The sequence below is a fragment of the Phaseolus vulgaris genome, chromosome 7, assembly GCF_000499845.2.
Source record: "Phaseolus vulgaris cultivar G19833 chromosome 7, P. vulgaris v2.0, whole genome shotgun sequence".
NCBI classification, from domain to species: Eukaryota; Viridiplantae; Streptophyta; class Magnoliopsida; order Fabales; family Fabaceae; genus Phaseolus; species Phaseolus vulgaris.
Window position 1 is genome coordinate 33,931,807 of NC_023753.2, and position 23,327 is coordinate 33,955,133.

Consider the following 23,327-nt stretch of genomic DNA (forward strand, 5'->3'; position numbering starts at 1 on the left):
AAATCAGTGTAGTCTCAAATGCACATCAAAATTGAAAATTTAATTTAATTTTAAACCAAGCTTACCTTTCACAGCTTATAGTATGAGCAAGACTGAACCGAGCCCGCGAAGACGGAGTTGTGCGACCAACTCAAAAATATGAAGATGGAATACTTATGGAACATTGTAGTAATGGATAAATAAAAAATGAAAGGAAAAACAAATGAAGAATAAGGAAACTCAGAAAATGAGGACCTCACCCACTAGAGAGAAACGCCAACGGAGCGTCGCAGAGAGGAGAGAAATGTCACCGGAATGTTGTGGAGAAGGGAGAACACATGGCGTGGAGTGGAGTCACGGAGTGAAGTGGAAGGAATAGTGCGGAGTGAGCACAAAGTGTTTAGGTTTTTCTGATTTAAGAAAAATGAGCATAGAGAAAGATTTCTTAATAATTTTACGTGACACAATATTCACATCGGTCAAGCTTATGCAAAACCTGAGTTATTTTTTTATTTTTCCTTCCACTTTCATTGAGTGTCTGTCAAACGTGAAATTAACTCACATCACTTATGTTTGTGTTCGCTTATCGTGATTTTGGCCGACACAATTCGTATCTTCTATTGGCCGACAAAACTCTCTCATAACTAATCCATCTTTTTTTTAGTGAAAAAAAAAAACACATACACCCCATATTTTTAGTCTAACCGCAAATAATATTCTTAAAAACAACAATTGAAACCTTATGCAAGTTTATATGAATAAATATTTTCCTACCAGCTTTTATTATATTATTATTTTGGTTGCTTTAGGCTTAAAGTCCACTTTGTAATATGGTATCAGAGCCATTTCGAGCCTATCCTAACGAGTATTATCGGGCCGCTATCGGACCACCCATAATATATAGTCTCACGCACGAGTTGGCAGTCTCGGCGTGAGGGGTTGTGTTGGAGATCCCACATCGACTAGAGATTAGAGTCTTTCATAGTATATAAGTGGGTGCAAACCTCACCCCATTGAGCCGGTTTTATGGGATTGAGTTAGGCTTAAAGTCCACTTCGTAATAGTTAGTGTGTGTCAATATAGACGCTTTAAATTAAAGATTAACGTGTGCTTTGTGTTAATTGTGTATGTCATACTCTTAGTTTATGCAGTATTGTTTCTATGACTCGTGTTGTATTTATATTGTCTAAGGTAAAACTCAATTTCTTGGACCACTAGTTGCTGATTTTGCTGAGTATTTACTTAAAAAAAAAATTAGATTATTAAGAAGTGAATTTTAAACATAACTCAACTTTAAAAAATTAATTTATAAAAAAAAAGTATACTCACTTATATATTATTAAATATTTTTATCTCTAGTTGAGATCTCCAACTCGTAGGTATGTGAAACTATATATTCATGAATAGTCCGGATAATTTGATAAGTTTAATTAAATTCTTGTTAGGATATGATCCCTTTAAATGATTCTGATTAAAAATATGAATTTTAATTCTAACTCAACCTTATGTGAGATTTATTTATATATTATGATGTGAGATTTTGATTAAATACTCATTTTTATGTGAACTATATCGAATTGATGAAGTACTGATCGATTGCAGACTCTTTACAATTGATTAGGTCAGAACTGTTTTGTCAACTATGTTTACAAATTAATATTTGAAATAAAATTATTTTGATAATTTCTCTTCTCTAGTCTCTGTTAATCTTTCTCTTTCAGTTGGTAATTGACATGCAAACTCCTCGTTATCAGTTGCAACCTACTCTGATACCAAACTGTTATTATTTTAGAACCCTTTCTTAGTTTTCATTTGTGGTCTATTACTAACTTCTAGTTTTCATATATGGAGAAAATCGCAGTCAAAGGGGTTGGTTATGTGATGATATACATATAGGTCATCAAAACATGTTTCGTTTCGTAACAAAAGAAGCATGAATGAATGTATACATAACCAAAAGCACGCACTCTCACACTAACCTTTATAATTCTGCAGAAGGATTCTACGTGATTGAGATCACATTTGAAATTCAACCGTTGACCTAATAAAAAAAGGAAACAAGCATGTCAATTATTGCAATAATACATATTTTCTGTAAATCTTTCTTCCAAAATTCGAGCAACCATAGTTTAACTTCCCACGTATATCATATTCAATTATTATATATAATATCTAACTTAAATAAGAACAAATCTTCAACGCACAAGGAATGTAGTTATGACAGATCCCTAATTCATGCTCATATGCTATAGATTAATTTATTCATAGACTAAAATTATTGATAAAATGAAATTAGTAATTGTAACAAGTTAAAATTAAAAAATTATAGAAAAGAGATTTTACAAATTATAAAAAATACAAATGAAATTTATATTGTAATTAACAAGTTAATTTACTATTTTTATCCTAAAAAACGAGTCAGTGACAATCTATTACAAGCTTTTCAGGCATTTATTATTGTAATATCACGTGAGAGTTACATAAATTTTATAAAGAAAATAAAAAATATTCTGCAAACGAATTAAGTGTAGTGGAGGAACGAAAGCAAAAAAAATCTATATGTATATATATGGATATATAATGTTTGGATTGTAGGTTGAACCTGTTAGAAAATGGGAATTTCAATTGCTTATGGTTACAACATATTAGATGCATAATTGGTCTTAGAAATACTAGTAAAACAAAAGTAGATTGTTGGTTTTTATTCTTTTGAAAAGAGAAAAGGTAAAACAAATTATTAGGGAAAATTATTTATAGAAATCTCATAATAAATAATACGTAAAAAATACTGTCGCTTTCTGAATATATGTAACTCAGCTGAGGCAAGACTTATTTTTCGTTTATTAAGATACTATTTGAAGCAAACTAATTAAACATAAAAGTGAATGAAGAAAATATTAAAGGTTAACTAATTTTTATCTCTGGAAAGTAATTAGTTTGTAATTATTTTTTAAAGGGTGTCAATATATACCCGACAAAGAAAAGGTAAATTAGGTTCTTTTAAAACAAAATAAACAAATCATTATTTGAAAACGGAAGCACAATTTGTCCATGAAGAGGTTTAAGATTAAAGGATAAATCAATAAATCGATTAACTAAATTAGGTTTCACAAACAGAGTTACTTGAAATGTAAATTTTATTGGCTTTTCATGATTACATAAAAAAAAAATCTTGAAAATAATTTTTTTTCACATTTTTTTTTAATATCCTAAGGGTTCATTTCTTTTCTTAAACTAGAAAATATGATAAATAAGGTTTCACATTTTTTACTCTTTCGTTTACTATTTTTAGTTTCTTTATGGATAAAATTAAAATAAATACACTTGTGAGTGAGAAAAACTTTGTTTCGCCTCAATAGATAAATATTTCTTAAAATTCAATTTCATAAAAAATAATTGGAAAATCCTCCAACTTGACTTTGAAAATGCTATTAATGATTTTTGCAGTTTAGGTCACTTGTCCAAATATGCAATACAACTTTCATCACTCTAATTCAAAAAATTATTGTACATAAGAATTTAAAACTAGTGCAAAAAAGACTATTTTTAACACGATATTTAAGTCATTTTTACGGTTAAACATTGTCCTTCAAAGTACAATATTAATTTTGTAATAAAAAGATTCTAAGAGGGTAGTTTTACCCATAACCTCTCTTTTAGAGTCTTTTCATTACCCTAACTCATAGTGGATATTTGATAGATGAGTCCTGACATTGAGGAGAAGAGTGATATATTTGGAGTAACGAATTAGGAACACAATGAACAAATGAACAAATTGAAAGTTTTTTTTTTTGAGATAATATGTGTCCATATACATAATGTATGAGGAGCATACAATAGTGAGCTCAAAATATAGGGCACATAGTATCATCTTAGCAATCTAAAATTTACATGGTAAGGGAAGGGAAGCAAAAAATAGAGCTGAAAATTTGAGTAGGTAATACAAAAAAAACCTCTACTGAAAATGCAAATTATCCTGGATTGTAAAAAGTATGAGGCCAAGAAGTTTAGAAACTGCTATAGTGCTTTTTTTACTTTGTCCCATTAGGTCGCCATGGTCAATTCCTTTAGGAAGAAATTCATGCCCTTGAACTTCTTCATCTTTATCTTTCCAATAATGCTCAAGTAATATCCCCCTAATCCTACCACAAGCCCCTCCAACAAAGAAAGCAAGTATTGAACTATTATCAGGGGATGATGATTAGAAATTTGTGAACTTAACCTATCATGTTTTTTTTTTCATTCATGTTTATGGTTGTTGAATGAGGATCTTAGGTATCTTGTATCTTAGATTATTCAATGTTACCTTGTTAGGAAAATCAATATGGCGCTTGAGTGCTGACAAAGGTGGTCTGTGGAAAGAGATTATTTAGTCTAAGTATGGAAGATGGAGAAGCTTGAGAGATCAGAGGAAAAATCACAAAGAGTCTCTCTGATGGAAAGATCTGAAGGGAGTTTGGTGGTTGGAGGAGTGGGGTAGGAACTTTGAGGACCGCTTTGAGTGGGGTGTTGGAAACGAAAAGGAAGTTAAATTCTGGGAAGATCTCTTGGTAGGTAATATAGATTTGAAGAGCAAATTTGAGGTTGTTCTCCTGGTGTATCAGTAAAGACGCGAATTTAGATTCTTTTGGGGAGTGACTTAATGGCAATTGGAAATGGAAGGTCAGCTTCTTCGGGTGGTGCAAGGAACAAATCTAGTATGGGAGACCGTTGATAGTTGGGTTTGGAAGAATGATAAGATTAGTGGGTACTTGGTAAAATCAGCTTATAGTATTTTAAGGGGCCCTTTAGAAGAGGAAAGTTCACCTTTGTTTGAATACTTGTGGAAGATTGCCTTGCTCTTAGTTCAATTCACAACTTGGAGGGTGCTGGTAAATTCAATTGCGTCTAAGGATAATTTAGAAAGACGTGGGGTTGCAATAGCTAGCAATTTATGTTGTTTTTGTGGGGGTGGAAGTGGAGACAACAATGCATCTATTTTTTTGTTGTAGAATTGATTGGCTAGTTTGGAACCAGTATTATGCTTGGTTAGAGTTAGCGTCAGTTGATCACCAAGACTCTATTTCACACTTCATGCTTTTCAAAATTTCCAATGTTGTTGCTCACGCAATGTTGTTCGTTGGAGAAGTGTTTGGACTGCAGTTGTTGGTGAGATTTAGAGTCATAGGAATAAGCTCATTATTAAAGGTGGAGTGATTGATCATTCTGAAATTTTCACCTTGGTCCAACTAAAGGTATAATCTTGGACTACTTCTAAAATTGTCTTTACTTGTTTTTCTTGTTCTGATTGGTGCCTTGATCCTTTGACTTGTATGTATTTGATCAAGAGTTTTTGAATTTCTAGGAATTTTTAGGAGGTTGGGATGAGGTGTTAGTATGTTCTTGAACTTGTTTCTTCGGTCTTTGTTGGCGCGTATTTTTTTTTTAGTTTTCGTCCTAATAGGAAGTTAGTGACAAGTCTATAGAAAAGATATTTTTCATGTTTGTGCACTTTTATATAAGGATTGGATCACTTCTTTAGTTATTCTTATTTATTTATTTTATTTTATATTGCTGATTAAATATATATATATATATATATATATATATATATATTATAAAAGGATTGGAGTACCGTAAGTGTACTCCTATGATTTCATATATTTTTTTTCTTAAAATTATTAATCCCATCAAATTAATTCATTTTACACTCATTACCAATTAATACGTATCAATTTTTTTATCTATCATATTACTTACATATTATTACGATTATTATATCAATTAGGTAGAGTACGAATGTCACTAATTCTTGAATTTGGTTGAAATAGTAATATATATATATATATATATATATATATAACTTACTAGAGAAAAACAAATAAAAGAATATATTTTAATATTATATAAAAAATAACTTTAAATGGAATTCATTTTCATAAAATTAGTTTAAAATGAGAAAAAGTTTTACTTATAAATTAATTTGATCTTTAATCAATGGATCAACCTTATGTATTTAGTTTATTCTTGTTAAACAAACATGATCGAAATCAGCATGAATCGAAGTCATGCTGAAACAAAAAAAGAAGGAAGTATATAGATTATTGTGAATATTTGAATGACATGTTGAACCCAACGGCTATTGTGGATGGAGCGTGGGAAGGGGTCTAATGGAAAAGACAGTTGCTTAGGTAAGGAAAATGGAAGTTTACTGGTGTTGATTGCCAGGTCAATACAGAAGCTAGTTCCAACCAACGAGAGCAACGGCTACTCAACGTGTATGCTATACATAAATAATGTTCCTAATGCTTGATTTGACCCTATCAACTTTATTATATTATCATAGTTTTAATACCCAACTAGCACCATCTCACTTGCGTTTTTTCAAATCATAATTAAGACCAACTTACAAATAATATATTAACTCCATATAAACCAATTTAGTTTGTGACAAATAATTACTTCTATTTTCTTCTTAAGTGATTTTTTATTTAGAAAAAGTATAGGAACATAAAGGTAGGTTATTTAGGGGTCGTTTTCTAACATATGTATTTAACGTTATAAGGAGTTAAAGAATCTCAATCAATTAGTCTTAATCATTCAATTAAAACAAAATCTTCATTAAAAGTGGAGAGATTACAATTCAGTTTATATATACCAGATTATGCTCTACAAAAATGATTACTTAATACACAACACATATAGTACTCTAAACTCATATTTTATACTCATTATATTTTATGTTCTTACTGACTTGAGCGTTGGAGTGTCATAGCAGGAAGAAGTCTCCTCATTTTCAGATGATTGAATCACTAGAACTTAAAAGAAAACCACTAAGAACTAATCTAAATTCCGACCGACATCAAACTGACGAGAACAAATAGTAATTAATTTAATGAAATTACTATAGACTAATTAAGTTCTACATCAATATAACACTAGGTTGATCACAAAATAACACAATATGTATCTTCTTCAAATCATATTAAGTACGAGTTTTAATAACTTAAATTCAATATTAAATTTGAACTTCATCATTAAAAATTTCATAAATTGTTGAAAATTGTTTTTGTAATTCAAATGTATTTAATGTTTTAATAATAAAATTTGATAATAACATAAAAATTATGTTAATAATTAATTAAGTTAAATTACTTTCTGTAATATTATTCATGTGCAATAGTTTGAAATTAACGTTTTTCTATAGTAAAAAGTATTTTCTATACTGACACTATTTTTAAATTTAAATAAAAATAAAAATTTCCTTAAACCACTATATATTTAAGGCTATAAAAAAGATAATCGAAGGAATCATACGAAAATTGAAAAAGAGAGTCTAAAAATAGATATAATATGACATCATTTTGTAAGGTACTAAAGCGATAATAAAAATAAAACTTAAGATATTATTTATAAATTTAAGTCTCATGTCCTCTTCCATGAATAAGAGTTATTTGATATGTAAGGAAAACATATTTAATTTCAAGGGTGAAAAGAGGGGATTATAATAAAAAGATCCAGATTTTATTTTACATTTGATACCAGGAAAAATATCCAGAAAAATAAGTGCAGGAAGTGCTAATTTTTTATCATACATATTAATTAATATAAATTTCATAAAGACTAGTTTTTATAAAATAAGATAAATTGACGTAAGATAACTTTTATAATTAAGATGTGTTTTTTTTATCTAATTATCAAATTAAAATTTATTATAAATAATATTAATATTAAAAATTATTGCATTGACAAATCATTAATATTTCAATATATTACTTAATTTAAAATTTCATATAATTTGTAAAATAAATAAATATTTAAGTCATGTATGTAAGAATGTGTAATTAGAAAAAAATAATAAAAGAAATAATCATTTAACGGTTACATAATTCGTAAAGTGTTTGATATTGAATTTCACTTATTTTTAACGTAAAATAAAAGATTTCAAGTGTTTAATCTTTTTAGAACAAAATAATGAGTGTGATACAACCAGACATTACTTTTTTTAAAATAAATTTCAAATCACCAAATTGCATGGACATAATTGAGAAGATTTAGAGAAGAATATTAAGGAGGATTGAACTTAAAAGAAACTCTCTTTTTTTTCAGAAGTAGTAGAATGTGTTGAAAGATTTTGGAAGAGAAGATGCTAAAGACAAGAGTTCATGTGTTAAACTAAACCTTATTCAAATAATTAATATGTTAATAAATACATGAGTAACCTTAAGAAGCATTATTCTCGAATGAACCCTAAGATACTTAAAAAAAGGAACCAATGTCATTATTTTTAAAAATGATTTACAACGTTTGACAAAATTCTTAAACTAAGACTATGATGCAAAACTTAAATGTTAAATAATGCATTAGTGGTTACATGTTTATAGTTAACATATTATTAGTTAATTGAGTAGTTAGTCTCCAACAACAGTATATACTACTAAATAAAATATATGTTGTTAATAAAAATGACTAAGAGTAATATATAATTAAAGGATGCAATTTGGTGATTTGAAATTTATTTTTAAAAAAGTAATGTCTGGTCGTATCACACTCATTATTTTGTTCTAAAAAGATTAAACACTTGAAATCTTTTATTTTACGTTAAAAATAAGTGAAATTCAATATCAAACACTTTACGAATTATGTAACCGTTAAATGATTATTTCTTTTATTATTTTTTTCTAATTACACATTCTTACATACATGACTTAAATATTTATTTATTTTACAAATTATATGAAATTTTAAATTAAGTAATATATTGAAATATTAATGATTTGTCAATGCAATAATTTTTAATATTAATATTATTTATAATAAATTTTAATTTGATAATTAGATAAAAAAAACACATCTTAATTATAAAAGTTATCTTACGTCAATTTATCTTATTTTATAAAAACTAGTCTTTATGAAATTTATATTAATTAATATGTATGATAAAAAATTAGCACTTCCTGCACTTATTTTTCTGGATATTTTTCCTGGTATCAAATGTAAAATAAAATCTGGATCTTTTTATTATAATCCCCTCTTTTCACCCTTGAAATTAAATATGTTTTCCTTACATATCAAATAACTCTTATTCATGGAAGAGGACATGAGACTTAAATTTATAAATAATATCTTAAGTTTTATTTTTATTATCGCTTTAGTACCTTACAAAATGATGTCATATTATATCTATTTTTAGACTCTCTTTTTCAATTTTCGTATGATTCCTTCGATTATCTTTTTTATAGCCTTAAATATACAGTGGTTTAAGGAAATTTTTATTTTTATTTAAATTTAAAAATAGTGTCAGTATAGAAAATACTTTTTACTATAGAAAAACGTTAATTTCAAACTATTGCACATGAATAATATTACAGAAAGTAATTTAACTTAATTAATTATTAACATAATTTTTATGTTATTATCAAATTTTATTTCACTATCTTTCCCGACATGGGTCCGGGTCAACTTGGCTCAACATGGGCTCTGATCGACTTGGCTCGACCTTGGCCCGAGTCGTCTTGGCTTGACATGGATCGGGTGCCGACTTGACTTGGACTTTGGCCCACTCAGATTGACTTGAGCCCGGTTTGACTCGACTCGACTTTGGATTGGGCTGACTCGGCTCAAATTTGGCCTGGGCCGACTAGACTCGACTTGGGTCCGTATCGACTCAGCTCGACTTTGATCCAGATCAACTCGAGCCGACTTTACTTGACATGGACTCGGATTGACTCGACTCAATTTGGGACTGGGCCAAGTCAAAATCCAACCCAAAATCCATTTTGGATAATAAAAAATGTATCCAAAATCTATATCTAATCCATATCCAATTAAATGGGTTGGACTTAAAATATAAAAATATATATTTGAATTTAAAATAAATTCATTTAAATAGATTAAAAGTAGTATGAATTTAAATAATTATAAATTGGATTTGACAATTTAGATTTTTTTTTCACTAGGAACCTGTAACTAATTTTCTACCTAAGAAACCATTATCCCGAGGCAAGGAAATATTTTTACTGAAAATTAGTTTGAACAATAAACTCAAAAGCAGGTTCTTAAGAAGAATCAAAATCTAATAACATGATGTAAGTTTGAACAAAGAATAATATTTTTAAATTGTATAAGACATTAGAGTTTCATCCATAAGATCCATGGAACAAACAAAAGCACAGGAATGAAAAAAAAAACACTTCTAATATTATAAGAGAGAAAAAAATAATAATTAATTATAAAAAATATGTGTCTCGTTTAAAAAGAGGTATATATAATAGCAAATATAGTAATAAAATAAATAGATTAATTTTAATATTTAAAATTGAAAATCAAATCAGTTAAATAGTTATAAAAGTGGAATTTAATATAGTAACTTTCCTACTCAAAACATAACTAATTTGATCCATGAATACTCTTACCAAGTTAATCTGATTGCATTAACTCATAAATGAAAATGAAAATCTAAAAATTATTTGGATCTCTTAAACTACAGTAAGCAATTCAGTGCAGCTCTTTGTTTTAACTCCACTTAATCATAGTTCTTCCTCTGTATAATGGATCATGTTATGAGTGGTTTGTTTATCAGCTGCTTTATTTTTTTCTATAAAATTCTAATATCGTGTGATTTAACACGAGTAATCGCACATAAATAATGTTAACAACATTGTTGTTAAGTTTACTTTGAGTCAATTAATTTAAGTTGTTTTAAACCGATGTTTTGATTAAATTTTATGTATATTTTTGTTATTTTATGCAATTTTACAAATTACACTGTAGTCACATATCACCCTGGCATATATGTTTGGCGCCAAAACTCTTCGTCTTTTGTGATATATTGTACGCATTAAATTAATAATATAATATATGGTGTTTATTAAAGAGGGGAATACGGTGCCGTACGTTACTAGAGAAGGAAGCAAAAGCTAAGGATAGCAGTGTGTAGCACATGGCTTCACACCAGATTAATCTACAGCAGTGGATGCCAACCTGGAACTTCTTGAACAGGTGAGACAGAATTTATTATAGATTAAATTTTAAATTTCCCACTCTTCTAGTAAAAAACACTTATACAGAGCAATTAAATGTAATTTCAATTTTTAAATTAACTTGAAAATAAAAAAACTAATTCAAAAATAGAATATTAAAATAAATTAACTGACACTTACAGAGTCTCGGTTCCACCAGCAGACCGACCAATCCAAGTTCTAGTGGCTAATCGATGACATAAACTTTTTCACATCTAAACAGACTCAACAAACTTAAACTGCGGTTTAGCAGCGAGGTAATGCAGCTCTAAATGCGGACCAACTTTTTAACCTGACCCAATGAGAAAAGTGCATTACAGGTAATATAAATAGCACACATTTCAAGAAACAGGTACATCATTAATTATTGTACACCTCTAAGTCTTGAACACCCTTTGCTGACTTGAGCTTCAGAATGTCTTCTGCAGATACCCTCATTCGGTGCTTACAAGACGGTTGAGAGCCGAAACTGGGAAGGAAATGTGAGGAACTAGCAATGAATGAGGTTGGAGACTAGCACGACTGACCGACAAAAAAAGAAAAAAGCTTCCCAATAATTCTCTAAGTCTATCTCTCAATGGGTTGATTTTGTAATAAAATATTTCAGAAGCCGTGTGACTAAGTCCACAAATATGTGAAAGATTTATTAATGTTGATATTTAAAAGAGGTTCTCCGCGAAAAATGTGGTGAAGCTTACATATAAAGTAAGAGACATTTGTTAATCTACAAAAGTGTGAAACACTTCTTGATATAACATGCACTAGAATGTTGTTTCACCAAGCAAAAGATATACCAATTTCACAAATGGAGAACCTCTAATACGTTTTGTAGATACTTTTCTATGTTTCAATGTTTTGGCCTCATTTGCTACGGAGACACCATTTTAGTGATTGAAAAATGGTCAAAATTGTCATATTGGATCTAAGTGTAAATATATGTAGTAGTTGTTTATGTTGATAATGTAATAGTAAATTATTTTATATTACAACTATTGAAAAGAAGAAAAAATAATATTTTATCATAATATAGATCATATAAATGAATGGAAAAAATTTAAGAAAAATTATAAACTGATATAATTAAATATTGATCACGAATGTACTAGCATTGCACTCCAAAATGCATCATTATTAGGATGGTAAAGTGAATGACGTATGCAGAAACAAGTGTGTAGAATCCACATCCTTGTGATATTTTTCCTCGCCACCGACTCAGCATTTGCTAGGGTGAGTTTCGTTTTAAATGTGCTGTAAATAACATGCGCCTAAACGACACTACTTGCGACAACCCCGCATAGATTCTGCGGGCCCTCTACTCAACGAACCACCCTTTTTCTCCATTCAAAAATTATTGTAAAACCAATTTATTTTTCAAAAACATTTTTCATTCTTTCTTTTATTTTATTTTTACCTTTTTTTTTATCGTACTTGCATATTTTTTATCTTCATCTTTTTAAACTCGTTAACTTCACTCAATATATTTTTTACAACAATTTCTCATTCATCGTTACCTCAAAGAAGAAAATAAATTATAAGTTGAAGGGCTCACATTTATTTTTACAATTTTTTTTACCATTTTTCTATTTATCTAAATAAAATATTTTTACCTTTTACTTTATTTCTTATAATTTTATTCATCAATATATTTTTTACCGTCATATTTGTTCTTAGAAAAAAACCATTCTAAACTTGGAACATGATGTAATCATACTTTGTCTTTTTCATTTTTCTACGAATAATGATAAGAAAAAAAAATAAAGTCATTATGAAAATAGTTATGTTAAACTTTCTTCAAATATATAAGGATTTGAAATGAAAATGGTATATATAATTGTATTAATTAGTTTGAAATTTAATAATTTTAAAGAAATTTATTAATATATTATTATTTAAAAATATATTTTTTATTTATTATATTGTATCATATATTTTTCTTTAAAAAATCTATTTTATTAAATATATTTTTTATGAACAATGAATAAATTAAATTAAACGGAATATTTGATGGATACTTCAATCCATATACACAAATGAGAGCTATATGCCTCAAACCAAACCAAAATAAACCAATAACATAACAACACAAAAAATCTATAAACATTCTATAGATCATATGCATGAGTTGACTTGTACAATGAAACCTAAGTGATTGTGCAACAACAAAAGATACAACACCACCATGTCCAACAAAAAATCAGAACTTGAACCAACAAAAAAAAAATGATGAATTGTTCCATGATAGCACCTTGCTTTTCTTGTAGGAGTGATAACCTCAAATCCAGACAACAACAACTAGGTTCACCACTATCGCATGTGTATAAACCAACTACGTCAGTGCACTTCATTCTTGAGCTAATCAGAACAACAACTATCCACTTTACTCTCTAACAAAAAACTCAATAGATTTTTTTTCTAGATTGAATTTTGATTGGAGTTGTTGCGTTGTTTCATGCATCTAAATTCGGGTAATCCTCCTTAATTTTTATTGAGAATGCAAGTCATTGACTTACAAGTAAAGAAGGAAACTATCATTAATGAATTATTGTGAGTGAGTTAGATCTAAGAATTGAGTTGAATTGAAATTGGATGTGTAGGAAATCATGAAGTTGATAGGCTTTTTTTTTTTATGATTTGGGAATGTTGAATACCATGTAGCTTTAACTAAAACTTGGTGCATGTTAGAATAATAGTCAATTGTAGTTCTAAAATTGGCGAAAATTGGTGAAATAATGAAATTTAATTTATTGAGTTTAAATGTATTTGGAGTGATGCTTGAATTTTATTGAACAATATTTTGAGTTTTGCGTGTTAAATTGAGTTAAAATGATTTATATATAAAATTTGTGTAATAAATAATTGAAATTTATGTTAAACTTGTTAAAGAAGTATAATTGATTGAATAGGCTTTTGGAAATATTTTGAATTGTTGTATGAAGTTACTTTTTCACTTAAGTGAAACATTTTTATTCAACAATGAGAGTGAGTCCAATATACACCTTTGAAAGATTTTTTTGCTTAAACTAAACAATTTCTTACTAAAGCACATAAATGAAACCAAGAACTTTATCTTAATCTCCATTGTTTTGTTTTCTTCCTCAAATGATAAAATTATTGCTTAAGTGAGATGATTTCGTTCAAGCGAGAACAAACCATAAATAATTTTTATTTTTTGGATGATTTTTTTAAAGAGGATTATGTCTCTCAAAGGAGATTTTCAAATGATAATGGATTGTTAGTCCAATTTTTCAAGAATGAAGTGATAATATAAATTTGCATGAAATTAGATTGATTTGAAATGTTATTGAAATGCTAATGAATCTTTATATAATAAGAAGTTAATTGAAATTCCAAATTTAGGATGATATATGAATACTTGAAATAATAATAATATTAAGTAGATGAATGAATACTTGAAATAATAATAATATTAAGTAGATGAACCTAATATAGTTTTTTTTGAGTGTTTAAATAATTTAGATTAAAATCTTAGACAATGAAAAGTTATGAAAGAGTTTATTGCACACCTAAAACATCCAAAAATTCGGATAATCATAGGTTTGTAGAGCTTACAATAAATAAAATGATAAGACAAACTTCTTTTGGAAAAGAACTTAATATATATTGTTTATAAAATATTCTTTATATAAGTAGAACCATGTGATTGTGTAAGTTCAATGAAATGATTAAAAGTTTGGATTTTGTTGTTGTTATATGTTGATGTTTAAAATTATGAACTAATTAATTGTAATTTTTTTTAATTTCAATATTTTATCCCTCTATTTTTGTAAGTTTAAGAGTTAAATTTTATAAATATTTTTTTTAGTGTTAATACATTATACTTTATGCAGGAATACTTGAATAACTTAATTTAAATTTAATGTTGAATTTTTGTTCTTCAAGTTAATTTAAATCCTAGTATCATTAACAAATTCTCGGGTCTTAAATAATATTTCCAATCAAATTTATAATTAACAAATATACATTGATAGATATCCACCAATAAATATATATATATATTATTAATTTTAAGGAAAAACAGTTTAATTCATATATATATATATATATATACCAAAATATTTACCATTAAAAAATAGTAACCAATTATTTTTATATAGATAAAAAATTACATACATACTCTATTTCCATCTATTTAAACATCTACAATTAAAGGAACAGCGCAAAAAAATTTCAAATGATAATTGATTTTTTAGTTTTTTGAGACATGTCATAAAACAAATAATAATGATCATCATAATAATAATCCATTTGCATTAATGTTATTCACAATACATAACAAATAGTTGTGATTTCCAAATCTTCACGTGGAGGCAAAAAATCTAAATATAAAGCCCCTGATTATAACGATAAAACAAAGAAAAATAAAAACAATATATGATGTTATACAATCAAATAAATTGAATAAGATGTTGAGTTAATACAATATAGGTATTTCCTTTGGTAATTAAGGTTTCGAAAAATAAATTCTCCGTGTTTTTTTGTCATGTTTTTCTAGAAAAAATAAAATGAACAAATCATTTCAATTACGAGAAGAACAAATTAAAAATAAATAAATTATTACACACATTATGGTAATTTCTTAATTTATTATTGTTATTTTTGGAAATATAACTAATTAGGATGGAATGGAAATAACATTGAGATGATGTAAGCAATTATTTGATAAAATGCAAAAAAACATCAAAGAAGGAGTTGAAGATGAATATAAATAATTTTGAAGGACGTGGAAATAAAAGTTGTTGAGAACATGATTAATTGTATTGAAAAAGAACATTTTTTAACATATTTTAATAAGTAGATATTTATTAATGTAGAGCAGGTGTTACACGCAATTATTATATTATAAATAACTATTCAATCTTGTGTATAAATAAGTAATGCTTGTATTTTTTTAGTATGAAAAAATTTAGACATACAAACACACAATAAAAAATTACAAATAAAATATCTGTAGCTGTATACCTGTTTACGATTTTGTTTCAGGTGCATTCAATATAACACTGTTATATTTAGTTATTTTTACAACAATTGTCTGTGCATTTCTTTTTTGTTATTTTCCTTTGAATTATTAGGATTTTGATTTACTGAAACCCATAGTTTTTTTTTTTAAAAAAAAACAAGATTAATGTTATGGAATTTTTTTTTGCTTATCCACTTATTCATTTTTTAAACTCTTTAAATTTTTGAAATTTAATTTTTAAGCATCTAAGCAATTATCTGAAAACGGATAAATAAAATCACTAAAATGTATAAGTTTTATCTTTACATATGGTTTATTAAAATCAACACTTTATACAAAAAAAAAATCACTACTTTATATAATTTTTATTATTTAATTAATATATATTTATTCATTTAAATTGAAAAATTTAAAATTATCAGTCTAAATAACAAAAATTAGGATTTATTTTAAAGTTGAAATAATTTTACAGAATTTATTTTCACTGAAAATACTTAATAATTTGTATTTTTGTGAATTAAACTCTTTTAATGATTTAAAAAAAAACTTATTTAGAGATAGAGATATATCTGATAGTGTGTAAAACCAGATATAAATTATAGCGTCTTTCAATTGTTTTTTTTAACAATCTCGTATGTATACACGTTTTTATTAAGTTTAAATTTACTATAATTAAGTCAATTAGCATTTATTATAATTAAGTCAATTAACATAGAATTTTTTGGCGTTATATATTTTAATAATATAAAATAGGACAAAATAATGACATATTTTAACATTATTCTTTATGACAATCTATAATTTTTTTTATTTAATACACATTTCATATTCCTATTTTATTCTTAATTATATTTTAAAATAAAATAAAATAACTAAATACTAAAAGTAATGACATATTTTTTAACAATACAACATACTAATATACTATAAATCACTTATTATTTTTGACGTAATTATTATTATTAGTTTTATCTTATAAAATATAAAGACAAGGACTACTTGTTTCTTACTAGTAGAGAATGATATGAATCCTAATAGTATGTATTCAAACTATCCTCTGTTTGATGAATTGCAGTGAGTTAAAAAGACTATTTTAGAAGCGTTTTTAGTAGAATATTTTGGAAGTTAATGATATGAAACTTATATTCTAAAAATTAAAATAAATAATACAATTCATCAAATGTCTCCTTTAGTACAAACTAATTTCAATTAATTATTAATTATTGTTTTACTTACACAAAACATAAGAAAACATTGAATGTAATATATTTGTTTGTAAATGTTTTAATTTAAAACTTATTAGGTGACATTTTAATTTAATTTCTTAAAGATATATTTTATTTATTGTTTTCTTAAAAGAAACTTTTTTCTTATATATGCGTTTATATCAGATTTAACAGTTTTCTATTATGGTGATTCTTTAATTGCATTATAATATTTTTAGTTTTATCTTATTTTTTTAAAAACAAATTAATGTAATATTTTATATGGAATTGACATGAGGATCTTATTACATTCACATGTCTGAATCTTGTTATTAGTGTTTCATGTAATTTTTGTAAAACATCAACTGATATATCCCGGCCACCAGAAAAGGAAAAAAAAAACTAGTAAGTTGACCACAGAGAAGTTGTTTACCTCTGGAGAGTTCAGAGTGTTGTAGAATAAGGTGGAAATGAATAATTGCGCATACGTAAAGAAGTTATTTTTGACATATATAGTTATAAAATGATTAGTTGTCATAAAAAGGTAATAACATAAGAAAGATTATATATATATTATTAAATTATTAATGGATTTTCATGAAATTTCTGTGTTTGAAATGCTAGGAGTTATTAAAATTGATATTTTTATTTGGTTATGAATTTTTGGAAGAATATTGCAACATTTGAATATAAATAATAAATAACGTAAAACGTGGCGTGAGAGAATGGTGAGAGCTAGGACAGAACAGAGGGACAGCTGGGGCTTGCACAGAAACAACAGCTCAAGGGATTATTTTCCATTTCCATTTCCATTCCATAATGAGGGATGAAAGGCATTTTCAATTAATTAATAAAAATAGCATTATTATTATTAAAAATAATTATAAAATGTGTCTTCTTAGAGTTATAATTGTGTTCTGGGGCCGTGAAAGAATTCTATGGTGGAAATTGTGATCCTAAAGGCTAAGCTAAGCTAAGCTGGAAAGAAAGAGAAAAAGCCCACCTGTGAGAGTGTGCGTCTCTCTCTCTCTCTCTTTCTCTGTGTGTGTGTGTCTGTGTACTGCTCCGTCTGTGCTGCTGCAACGTGCTTAACCCGTTTGTTTCGAATTCCAATATTGGTATTATTATTATTATTATTATTATTATTGGTATTAATATTGGGGAAGTAGTGAGAAAAGGAACATTGGTTGAAGAGAAGCAGTGGAGGGAGGAAACAGAAGGAAGAGGAAGAAGGGAGGAAGAGGAAACAGTGCGCACCTTAGCATGGATTCCTCTCCGTCGTCTTCTCTCTCCTCGCTCGCTTCGTCCCCACGGCATCATCCACTCTCCAATTGAGAAAGGCACCGATTCCCATTCCCATCCCCACTCTGCCTGACATAAAGCCAACCCTAACTTCCATCTTCTCCGTTCTCACCCATTTCAATTGCAACAACTAAAACAGGAGAACCGAGACACCAACACTAAGAAAGGAGATGTTGTGGCTCATGAGATTCTCGGGGTTTTTCTCCGCCGCAATGCTCGTCATTCTCCTCTCCCCCTCCCTCCAATCCTTCCACCCCGCCGAAGCCATCCGCTCCTCCCATCTCGACGCCATCCTCCGCCTCCCGCTCCAGACGCCGCCACTTTCCTTCCGCCGCGCCGCCCCATTCCGCAATGCTGACAAATGCGCCTCCAATCGGACCTCCATTCCCGAGAACACCAGCGTCTGCGATCCCTCCCTAGTCCACGTTGCCATCACTCTCGACGTCGAATACCTCCGCGGCTCCATCGCCGCCGTTCACTCCATCCTCCAGCACTCTCAGTGCCCGGAGAACATCTTCTTCCACTTCCTCGTCTCCGAGACCAATCTACAATCCCTCGTCAAATCCACCTTCCCGCAATTGAACTTCAAGGTCTATTACTTCGATCCGGAGATCGTGCGCAACCTGATCTCCACCTCGGTGCGCCAAGCCCTCGAACAACCTCTCAACTACGCCAGAAATTACCTGGCGGATCTTCTCGAGAGCTGCGTGGGAAGGGTTATATATCTAGATTCGGATCTAGTCGTGGTGGACGACATTGCGAAACTGTGGAGCACCAGTTTAGGTTCTAGAACCATCGGCGCGCCCGAGTACTGTCACGCGAACTTCACCAAGTACTTCACGGCGGGTTTTTGGTCGGACGTGCGGTTCGCGGGCGCCTTCATGGGGCGGAGGCCGTGCTATTTCAACACGGGTGTGATGGTGATAGATCTGGTGCGGTGGCGGAAATATGGTTACAGCAGAAGGATAGAGAGGTGGATGGAGATCCAGAAGAGCGACCGGATCTACGAACTGGGTTCCCTGCCGCCGTTTCTGCTGGTGTTCGCGGGACACGTGTCGCCCATTGAGCACAGGTGGAATCAGCACGGGTTGGGTGGCGATAACGTGAAGGGGAGTTGCCGGGACCTTCACGCTGGGCCTGTGAGTCTTTTGCATTGGTCCGGTAGTGGCAAGCCCTGGCTCCGATTGGACTCCAGACAGCCCTGTCCGCTTGACGCACTCTGGGCTCCTTATGATTTGTACGGACACTCTCACTGATTAAGCCAGGGTAGTCGCCGGTAAATTCCCTCCACTGTTTTGTCACTTCTCTTCATTTAATTTAATTCTCATTTCGGTCTATTTTTTTTATTATTATTTTGTTCCCTCTTCTCTTCTCCTCTCCTCTCCTCACTGTGAACAAACAGATAAGATATTTTACTTCACCAATTTTTATTAGACTTCGTTTCTCAGGCCATTTGTATTCTACACACTATCTTCTATTTTGTGGTTTGTGCTCTGAAAATAAATAAGATAAAATAAAGAAACGGGTGGTTCTTGAATTTCTTCTTGTACGTTGTTTAATTTCAGCAATGATGTTTAGCTTATGTTGCCTCTCAGCAAATATAGGGTTCAAACTGTCCCGTGCCCAATTGAACTGAGTGGGAACTGGGAATTGAAGTGGAGAGCAGAAATTGTGCTTTTTTGTAATGCATTAATTTAAATCACTGCAACTGTCGTTGCTTAATACTTTTAATTTGATTGATTTGGTTCATGGCTGGTGTGGTCTCTGTTTATCTGTCTGGCTCACGTTTGATTATTATTGGGAATTTGCTCTTATTTCATGAGACTGTGATGTGTTCAGCAGCTAACCGGTACAAACCGAACTACGGATTTAGTACCTAGGCGAGTGAGGTTGGTGGGTAGCGGTAGCCCATGTGCAAATATTGCGTTTGTCCTTTTAAATATTTTCAAATATCATGTGTTTGTACTGGGAAACTGGTGCCGCAATTCTGCTTGCTAGTGCAAAGACAAGAGAAGTTGAATTGTTGTGTTATGGCTTGGTGTAGTTAGTCGTAGTTAATAACATAGTAAGGAGGAGGTGGAGGAATACACGTATATTGTTGTGTGGGTAGCTTAGTTGGCCACGTTTACATTGATAGAAGCCAAATTGAACAGAGAGGCTAGTTTGAGATAAGGGGAGGGGTATCTTTGCCGGCAGCAGTAGCCAAATGAGGCATGAAAACTATCCAATGAGTTTGTGGATTGCGTTGGCAACTAAGCTTAAAGCTGAGCTCCGCGGAATCTCTGAGGGAAACACTGCTTCGGTGGCTGCGGCGGAACACTTCGTACGGTTTTGTTCTTTTCGCCGCACGGATATTTTTCAGTTCTTTCTGTTATCCTCTCTCTTCTAATCAATGATAATGTAATTTTATGTTGGAAAGATAAGCACGTTATATGAAATCATAGGAAAGATGTCAGTAGGTTGAAGAATCATGTTTGATTGTAAGTGTCTACATAATGAGAGGGTAAGGAACCGATTCCAAACGCCCTTGGGATAACTTGGAGTCTTCCGGGCTCCATGTGGTAGTTACGTATTTTTTAATTAATTTTTATTTCTTCAAATATTATTCGAGAACAGAATAGAAGAAGCCACTGTGATCGGTTAGAAAGGAGTCTATCGATTGATTGTTTTGTCAGAAATTATATAATTTGAAGTGGGTAGGGTATAATCCTTTCCAAATTATGCTTATGTGAGCAACGTCTTTGGCTTTTAGCATTGCTAGGCTAGCTGGGGCTATATTAAACTTGGATTGTAAATTAAATTATGGAAAAAAGTTCTATTGTCGGGTTTAAGTTAATATACTTGGATTAGGACGTAGCAACAGATGCTTGAACCTATGATATATTCATTCTATGGGACAATGGTGAAGGATCAATATTTAGACACTAACACGTTTTTGCCAATTATTATAATAAAGAAATGCATGTACCTCTTTTTTAAAAAATGATTTAATAGTATTGTTTGGAGGGTTCTAGAAATATGAAGGATGGACACGGAAGGCTGGGACAGGGATGAGGCCAAGCCAAAAACAGGCATAGCCAAATGACTTCATTCATCGCCTCAATTGATTATTTAGTTATACGGTGTTCTAACTGAATAATTTGAATTTCAAGATTTTATATTTTCATTTTTTTTTTGCCTCTTTGCAATGCAATGGCTTCATATGCATGAAACGGACAAAATTAATATTCTTTAAAAAAACTGGTTGTCACCAACATTTCAATGGGTAAAAGTAGTTAATTCATGCGGTTGGAATTGGAACCTGATTCATTTTTCTTTAAGCTGCTCTTTTTGTGGATTTATTGGTATACCAGTAGAAGTTAAGAAAAGAAGCTCATTGTCACAATGTGCGCAAAACTGCAGAATGCTAAGATTTCTGACGGCTCTTTTTGGGTGCGAGAAGTTGGACGAGGTTGAGCTCTAGCCAATTTTAATCCATTGGTCCCCATCTCCTCGTGGTGTCGTTGTTCTTGGTTTTAGTTTTCCAACTTCGTTCAGAAGTCATATCATAGGATGATATTTAAAATGGCAAGTTAACAACGATACAAAATTAAAAAACTCCATTTGGGCCCTTTAGTAAAGGATATATTTTACGTCGCCCTATCTCAAGTAGGTCCTTGTCTCAACGTCCAATTTGGTGTAAAGAAAGTTCCACCAATCATTACGTGCCCATAATAAAATTAACAGATAATCCTTCTTCAAATAATTAGGTAAGCTGTCCATGGTTTTGATGCGGGCACGCTTACACAACATCCTATTTTCTAATGTCTTCTAATATCACCTACACTGTCTTTGGATACACCATATGTACTGTACTGTAGAGTTTGAAAAGTATGCGGAGAAAGGAGGTGCATTGTTCACAATTGGATGTACGTGCTTCATTGGAAAAGGTGGGGAAGAAAAAAAGAAGAGGAAGGGTGCCCTTCGGTGAGGCGAAGAAAAGAGGGGAATACAACTGCATTAATATTTTACCCCTTGCCTCTCTCTACATAGACTTTAATTTTATCCTTTTACCCTTCTATATTAATATTTTATCTTACACTTTAATTTTACATACTTTCTACAGTTGAATCACAACATCCACAAAATAATTACTTAGAGCTTTTTTTATAAATTTATTAGCATAAATTGACCTAATTGGACTTTTATCTATCTTTTGTAGGTCCATTAAAGAGGATAACTTTAAGAGGAAGGAATGTATTTAACATCAAAGAAGACCTCCACACTATGAAAGAATACTAGAGTTTTGGTCAAAAAACTACAAAAAGACTGGAACTCAGCTGGTTTTAGCAAGACCAAGTCAATATCTTTTAGGGCGAAACTTTAGCTTAAATAATTGTGTAAATTAGTTTAGGATTTTGGGCATCGATTTATTTTTTGGCCTTGTATTTGGTATAATAGAAAAGTGTGTGTGTATAGTAATAAAGTGTGTACATATTGTAAAGTGATTCATCACTTAACATGGGAATCATGAGTGTGTGATATGAAAAACATGAAGGTCTACATGACTCTTCCTCTATAGAGAGGATCCCCACCAATTAAGAGTTGATATTTGTCAACCTCTCACATTTTAGAGGAATTTCTCAAATGAAAGGAAGACACTTGTCAACCTCTCATTTGAGAGGATCATAAGCATGGAACATGTGAGACCACTTGTCACCTTGTCAATGGAGTGTTTTTAGGTTAAAGTACTTATATTTAGACATCCAAGTCTTCTATAAATAGGAGTGCACCTCTCTTGGATTTTTTTAACTTGGAATGAGTAATGAAATGTTGCCCATTTATGGTCATTCTACTTGTTCCTAAGTTCTTCCTAGGTTAGTC

At 30.2% G+C, this 23,327-nt stretch overlaps 1 protein-coding gene across 3 annotated transcripts; it reads left to right on the top strand.

The window, feature by feature from the left end:
• The first annotated feature begins 17,819 nt into the window (after nt 1-17,819).
• LOC137830229 (probable galacturonosyltransferase-like 7) lies at nt 17,820-23,041 on the top strand. 3 transcript variants are annotated; one of them, XM_068637421.1, is made up of 2 exons: nt 17,820-19,740; nt 22,666-23,041. In XM_068637421.1, exon 1 carries the CDS (start codon nt 18,635-18,637, stop codon nt 19,718-19,720), a length of 1,086 nt encoding a protein of 361 aa, XP_068493522.1. In that variant the 5' UTR covers nt 17,820-18,634; the 3' UTR covers nt 19,721-19,740; nt 22,666-23,041. The 3 variants fall into 3 exon arrangements, with proteins under 3 accessions (XP_068493522.1, XP_068493524.1, XP_068493523.1); XM_068637423.1 differs by lacking the exon at nt 22,666-23,041 and adding an exon at nt 20,304-20,935; XM_068637422.1 differs by lacking the exon at nt 22,666-23,041 and adding an exon at nt 20,030-20,213.
• The last annotated feature ends 286 nt before the right edge of the window (nt 23,042-23,327 follow it).